This window comes from Rutidosis leptorrhynchoides, chromosome 5 (genome assembly GCF_046630445.1).
Source record: "Rutidosis leptorrhynchoides isolate AG116_Rl617_1_P2 chromosome 5, CSIRO_AGI_Rlap_v1, whole genome shotgun sequence".
NCBI lineage: Eukaryota > Viridiplantae > Streptophyta > Magnoliopsida > Asterales > Asteraceae > Rutidosis > Rutidosis leptorrhynchoides.
Window position 1 is genome coordinate 388,794,407 of NC_092337.1, and position 7,680 is coordinate 388,802,086.

At 32.5% G+C, this 7,680-nt stretch overlaps 1 protein-coding gene across 1 annotated transcript; it reads right to left on the reverse strand.

The window, feature by feature from the left end:
- Positions 1 to 296: 296 nt before the first annotated feature.
- On the reverse strand, positions 297 to 7,321 carry LOC139846515 (uncharacterized). Its single transcript, XM_071835997.1, has 6 exons — positions 7,136 to 7,321; positions 5,350 to 5,477; positions 2,185 to 2,288; positions 2,003 to 2,090; positions 1,640 to 1,701; positions 297 to 724 (listed from the first exon to the last, which is right to left on the reverse strand). The coding sequence occupies exons 1-6, from the start codon at positions 7,246 to 7,248 to the stop codon at positions 572 to 574; spliced, it is 648 nt and encodes a 215-aa protein (XP_071692098.1). The 5' UTR covers positions 7,249 to 7,321; the 3' UTR covers positions 297 to 571.
- Between the last annotated feature and the right edge of the window lie 359 nt (positions 7,322 to 7,680).

Sequence of the window (7,680 nt, forward strand, 5' to 3'; positions counted from 1 at the left end):
TATTTTTTAAAAACTTAACATCCAACGGGTATCCATTAACCCCGCTTATGGATGTGTATGGATAAATTATATTTAAATCAACACGCTATTATAGTCTAATAGTTAAAGTTAATGTGGGGCCGGCTAGAGAGAAAAACACCCGTTTATGGTATGCATCAAATCATGACGCTATTATAGTCTAGTAGTTAATCACGCTAACACAATTCAGATAGGGATAGAACCAAACCTTTGTGAAAATCCTAGCTAAACAAAAAATGCATACTACTTTCAGTTGGAAACTCAAAAAGAATCATAAGTTAAAAAAAATAAACAAGACAGTCAACTTCAAGATAATTTATGAGAATATCAAAGTACATCACAAAATATATTCATACAAATCAGGCTTCCCTCTCCTTTAGGAGTTTAATTGTGGCCATATTTTAGCCTTTATTAAGCTCCACAAACCAAGAGACTCGGGGCATAACAGTTCAAATTGACAGGTGTGCATCTGTACTTCGACACACACGATACTCAATACTTTTCTTTGTGGTGATGAAACAGCAGTTTTTTAGGTTGGTATTTTTAGGATGTTTTACATGAAGTCCTCTTCGAGTTCTTGTAGGGTCTTTTGGGTTGATGCAATGTCTTTGTTGGAAGTCATTTTGTCAGCAACCATCAGATTTTTGTAGCTCCTTACTTCGGCTTGCCTTTCCTTTTCCAGCCTATCCATTTCTTCACGGCGTTTCTGCACCAAACATTATGTCATTACAACTTGACAAGCAATAGGCACAATATGACATTGAGGTGCTTATTATTATTGTACATTGAAAATAAAAGAGAACGTTGACTTAGACGGTGTATTATGTAAAATGGCATTCATGGACGGTATGGACCAAAACATAGTTCAACGAATCAAGTCTAATTCTTACGAATTTTGTGTTGTGATCAAACAAAAACTTAAAATTTCAAACTCTAAGACAACGCATCCATGAAGTTTTACAATTACCTTTGCAACATACATGGTGGTGCAATACTGCCTAACGGTGTTTGGATGACAAGTTTATGGGAAGTTAAACTTATTTTTTTCATCAGTAGTAGCATTGTTTGGGTGACATAATTTCTAGAGCTTATAAAAAATAAGCTCTAGAAAAATAAGCTAGTTGAAATAGTTTATAAAATAAGCTCTTAGATTTAGAAAATATAAAAGTACATATTTACCCTTATGTATGATTATATACTATTTAATTATATTGTCATTTTTAGTCAATTTATAACTATAAATTTCCGACTCCAGCTAGTTTCACCAAACACACCCTTAAATGTGGTAGAATTGGTGGGTGGGGAGAGTCAGGTAACGGGTCAAAAAAAATTGAGTGCAGTCCACAATGGGTCAGGTATCATTATGTTTGACAACAAAAACCATAATACTAAAACCATAACTCAATTTTTTTTAAAATGTGATTCAAAAAATGACGTGAATTAAAATATACACTATCAGCACCTTTTCAACCCACTTGGAGCTCTAGAGATGAAGCATAACCAATTTTAACACATTGTAAAGTAAACCAGTTAAACTTTCCACCTCTAGACGTATACTGTTATACGTAAATAGCATCTTTTTTAATACTCGTACTATTGACATAAAGATAAATAAACTCACTTTGTCTCTCAGCTGCACCTTCCTTTCTGCCCTTTCTGCTGCATTAACTGCTTCACGCTCAGCTATGCATGAACAAGATGAAATTAGCTCATGACAACATGAAATCTATAAAGAAAAATGCACAAACACACAAACTTTAAAAAAGGAAAAACAACGCTTTCACTTCAATTCTGATTTTTCCACAAGACCTTTTGAATTATTTACCAAGACCACTATACCTTCAAATTAGATTATTTAGGCTTTCATGGTCATTATAAGGACTTTGATAACTTGTATTTAAGCAATTCATCCTAAATCTAAAGAGGGAGTGGTCAGGGTCAAAGTGTGTTTAACGTGTATGAAAGAACCATAGACTTAAAGTACCTTTTAGATCGGGTTTTCTTTCCACTTTAGTGCGGTTTAGTCTATTAACTACCTCATTTATTCGCTTTTCCACTCTCACAGTGCGCACCTAAACACATAACCAAAGTTAAACAAAAGAAATTTCTACAGTGATAAAACAATATAAATCATACACATGTGTTCTAAAAGTACAAGAGACTCACAGCTTTATTGTTGTGGAAACCAACTTGGCCAACATCCATTGATGGAGTTTTCTTCAAGTTTGCCCAAGGCGTATAAACAACATCAATGTTATTCACTTTATTTCCTGCCACATTCAACATACGACCACCAGGTTGAAAAATTCAAAAGAGAACCTAGAAAAACTGCAAGAGCTACAATCTATATGTAAATTCACGTGTAATTATGTCTATGCATATACAACCTCTCTCTTTGATATCTTTATTTCATTTCCAAACCAGACAATACCTTATAACTATTTGCGATGACACCTTGATAGTTAAGCATCATGCTGTAACTAATAAACTCAAATAACTCGACAACAATGCATAATTCTTGATTTCGTAAGTCAAATATGATATTTTAATTATATTGTTCAACTAACATCGCACCCACACGATGCAGCAGGGTTGTGGCGGTTAGAGGTGACGGATTGGCGGTAGTGATGATGCTTCAAAGAGAAACAATAGTAAGAGTGTTTGCGTGTTTTCAAGTGTGTAAAATGTGTTTTCTATATAGATTTTGTTTATGCAATGGAAGAGATAGATATGGTGTTTGGTTTTGTAGGGTAAGAGTTTCAACAACTTTGAAAAAGTTGACCAAATTTTCTTTATAATATAGTATAAGTAGATACACATTACTATCCTGCTATAGTTGCAAACGGCTGTTGTGACGGTTTGGTGACTAGCCCGTCCCGTCTCGCATATAAGTAGTTGGTCAACACTAAAACTCAAGTCAAAGTCGGAAAAAGACAGTCAACAGTTGACTTTCGTCTGCTGAAATGAAAATCCCATGCCTATTTGAAACTAGCTGGGAAAAACACCGACTTTCATAGTAAACCTTAAAGATGATTTTTTAATTAATACACTACAATTATTATTGAAAACATTATAAAACCTATATATTATTTAAAATAACACTACATCGTCTTGTTTGTGAATCATTTATTTTTAAATTATGTTTAGAATATTTATATTTAATACGGAGTACATTTTTTTATTTAAAAGTCAATGTTGGTCAACGACCCTCTCGACCCCGACTCAATTATTCAAGGTCATGAACGACTCGTCTAAGCAAGGTTGTAAAACTCGCGACTCGGGGAGAACTCGGCCGGAGGTTTTTGAGGAGTTATCGGCGACTCGGGGAGAACTCGGAGGAGAACTCGGAAGTTGACTTTTGTTGACTTTTTAGTTTTTAATATAGATATAGATATATGATGTTGTAATATATGTTCCAAAAGTGTATATATGTTGCTTATATGCTTGATTCAATACAAATTGAGTTTGTATGAAACTTAAATAAACATCATTAGCAATTATAAACATCAAAAAAGCATACCACTTAGCTTGTTAGCTCGCTTAAACAAAATACAACCTGATGATATACTACTGTTATAAACACAAACCTAAACAAACTGATGTCTGATATACTACTATTATAAACACAAAAACAGTTGGTCAGTTACCAAATCATATACCAAAACAGTTGGTCAGTTACCAAATCATATGCTACTGTTATAATCATATACAAAAACAGTTGGTCAGTTAAACAAAATAGTGAAATACACAAACTGTTACAACATAATCATATACAAAAACCCTAATAAAGAGCTACCAAATATGAATCCATAAACTGTTAAATTCAATACCATAACACATACATTGTAAACAACATGATCAAATCATACAAACCCCCAAAAAAAAGAGATTTTTATTTACTATACCAGTCAGATAGCAATTAAAGTTCAGTACATATATAAATTGATTATATTACTAGGTTACAAACACAAAATACATGATACAGAACTGAAATACTACTATTAATCTATTATAAACACACACACACAAAAAAAAAAAAAAAAAAGAAGATTAGATTAAAATTTATAAACAAAATTTGTTGAGAACTTGAGATAGAAGAGGAAGAAGAGTAATCGACCTGTCAATTGTTGAGTAACATACCCAATTGAAGAAGATGAAGACGAATTTTGAAGAAACCCAAGAAATAGCAGCGTCAGAGAGAAGAAGAGGAAGAAAAGAAGGCGGAAGAGAAGAAAAATAAGCGTCGATGTGGAAGAAACCCTAATTATTGAACGTACAGCACTTTTTTAGAAGAGTTGACTTTTGTTGACCGAGTTTTTAACGACTCTGGAACCGATTTTTCGTTTTCCCCCTTCAGCCGATTACTCGCCGATTACTCGGCCGAGTAATCCGAGTTTTGCAACACTGCGTCTAAGTCTCGCGTCTTTTTCGACCTTGCTTATATCATATAATCATATAATGATTATCAGAACTAATCACATGCTACCACTAAAAACTCACAAATGTCTTAGTAAACTCATTCAGTTAAAGACAGTTTTACAAAAGGTCTAGTAGTATGAGTCTCAAGTTAAAAAAAAAAAACATACGATGATAATTCTTGTATAAGAAAATCACATAAAAGTAATTATACTGAACATATTGTAGTCAAATAATATTTGAAGTAAGTTTTCCAAAAATTTTGTAAGTGTTACACATATATTGGATATAGCTGTCAATGTCAATGATTGGCCTATATGACTTTTTAAGTCCTCACCAAAAAATAAACAATGATAACAACTAAACAAATTTAATTTTTATTTTGTACCGTCTTCAGTTAATGTGAATTCGCTCAGTTTCGTAAATTTTTCAACATTAACGGATCATATTTATATTTTGAGTACAAAAACTACATTGATCGAACGGTAAAGAAGTGTTTGCAATCTTCTACCTTGCTTCTATTAAGTTAACCAAATCCTCATATTTTATATAAAATTATACAGTAACATAAACCAAAGTGATAGTTCTCTCCCATCAACAATTGATTGTTAACTACAAAGTGGTAAATTTGACCCATACACGTATCAGTGGACATTTAGGTTACATTTCTAATCAATACATAAACTAACAAACTACAAAATGGCTTACAAAGAACAAGTCAAATGGGTCAAAGCTCACCCACATCATGTTTTCGATGCAATAAAACCTCCTAAATCATTTTGTTCATATATTTTGACCCACTTAACATAAAAAATTACCCGTTTTAACTGATTACCCCTGACCAACCCGCCCACGTTGTCACCTCTAACTGTTATATACACAATTTATCACACAATGGAGTGAAAAGAAAGTTGCCTTGAATGGAATTTGCTTTGACGAGTTGAGCACAATCTTCAAGAAGTCCTTCAGATATGTCATCGATAGTTTGACCCTTGTGCAACCTCACATAAACATGGGCAGAAGACATTTTGTCCACATGGAACCTGCAGTAGAAAAAACCCTGTATGATAAACTAGATATAAGATGATAATATTCAATGATAATAGATACTTGCAGCGCATGTGCCCAAATCAGACACCCCGAAAAAATCACAGAAGAATCTCTTTAGCTACTGCATTTTCTATTCAATTGTATTATCTTGAAATTAGGTTAATTAGATTGCCAGTAATCGATAATATGCTTATCCTAATTCATATTGTTCTTTAGTTGAGAACATCAGTGTGATTGGACCTTTTACGTGTCCTAGCTAAATGTGATTAACTGCTACATTGGGTAGACGGTTCTATTTTATAGTTGAATTTTTATTTCATGTATGTATACAGGCCAGTGGTTTTCTCAAACTCATGGTTCAGCAGAACTGGCTCTAGTTAAAAGCTGTAACCATAAAAACTTGTTTTCAGTTTCCAAATATATATTGTATAAAAAATTCGATGTTAATGGTAAAACGCATGGAAAAAAAAGGCTGTTTAAGAGAGAGATAGAGACAGAACGAGAGAGAAGCAAAGGTAAACTGCATTAGTAGCAACAAACTAAAACTTCATTTCTACCTTGCTTACTCAAATCTAAATACTGTCACTAAAATGCACTGTGCATCATATGTCAAACATCAGTTGCAGATTATAGATTGCTTTTAAACGATGGCTTTCAGTTGTATATGTTGAAAGCTTTTAACTATGGTATTTGAACCCAAAGATCAATGTGGTGGTACGATCATATTAATTAAATTATAAATTACAAATATAAAGTAGCCAAAGAGGAAAAGTAAAGAAAGCAACATGACTACCAAAGAACGTAGAGATACATCATCAGAACTACACAATAATTTAACGACAAAATGGGAGAAAAATGATACATCCTAGTAGCCTTATCCCACATCCACCACTTATGAAGAAGATTTATATATATATGTGCAAACAACTAGTGGGAACGCGTTTTGGGTTGGTTCGTATCAGAAAAACTTAGGGTTCCAACTTTCAGAATTAAAAAAAAAAAAAAACTGTGTACAGTAATAAACAGATTACGTTGATGAAAATGAATGAAGAGAAGAGTCTCTGTCTTCATAAAAAATCTCATCATCCTTTAGAGATAGCTCAACTTTTACATAAAATATTAGTGATCTATGTCATATTGTCATGTATGTATATTAGCATATATATGTATCATATGTTTATTTTAATTTTCACCTTATGTTTTGCTGGTAAATTGAAAACTAATTCTATCATGTTATGCTGACTGCTTGATGTGTCAACTCATAATTGAAATCATCATGACTAATTAACATAATAGCATCTAAAAGAGTTTTCGTCTATTTGTTTAGCTGCTATCTAAATACATATATAAATATATAATACTACATTAACAAAATTGCCTTTTAGCAAAAATGAAATGATCTAATAATTCCTTTCCAGACGAGCAGAAAATAAAATAATTACGAAAAAAACAAATAAATGTACGCTTATGCTTACGAAGGACGAATATGAATTCAATCGAATTACGTAAACATAATCTTAAAACAGGAATATAAATATAAATATAAAAACGAACAATCCAAAACGAATTTGTAGACGCACAAATCACTCAATACTTGTTGAAGAAAGGAATTAAAATTAAAATTATAATAATAAAATTATAAATTATATACCAAATGTCTTCGAGGAATCCGTATTTGATGAGTTCTTCGTTCTCGAACTTATCAAGACCCATGAAGATGGTGTAATCTCCTGCTTCGGGTCTCGCTTTAAAGTAGAACACCATCTTCCTCTTCCCCTCTCCCTCTCTCTACTTTTTTTTTCTCTCTCTGCAGGGTTTAGGTTTGATTTTGCGTTTGACAAACGATGAAAAAAGAAAGGGAATAGAAACTTCAAAATTTAGCTAACTGCATAAATGGTCCTTGTAGTATTTAGGTTACAGATTCAGTCGTCGTGTTGAACTTTTTATAACTCAACCCCTTTTACTTTTGATTGGGTAATAACTGCCCGTGAGTTCAGCAAAAAAAAAAAAAAAAAAAAAAAAAAAAACTGAAAGGTGTTATATTTCAGTAGGCTTATAACTACCTTTAGTGGCCTGGTTCAATATATTCAAATTGAAAGAACCAATAAAAGAGAGATGTGTTGTAGAAGATATAGGAGAGAAAGAGGTTGAAGAAGTGTGATGTATTTAATGTATATGTATGTTTTTTGTAACTTA

Excerpts from the sequence above, each read along its gene's own strand:
- LOC139846515 (XM_071835997.1), bottom strand. The coding sequence starts at position 7,248 with ATGGTGTTCTACTTTAAAGCGAGACCCGAAGCAGGAGATTACACCATC. Across the intron at positions 1,702-2,002 it reads AAGAAAACCCGATCTAAAAG|CTGAGCGTGAAGCAGTTAAT; the intron begins GTACTTTAAGTC and ends GTTCATGCATAG. Across the intron at positions 725-1,639 it reads AGGTGCAGCTGAGAGACAAA|AAACGCCGTGAAGAAATGGA; the intron begins GTGAGTTTATTT and ends TGTTTGGTGCAG.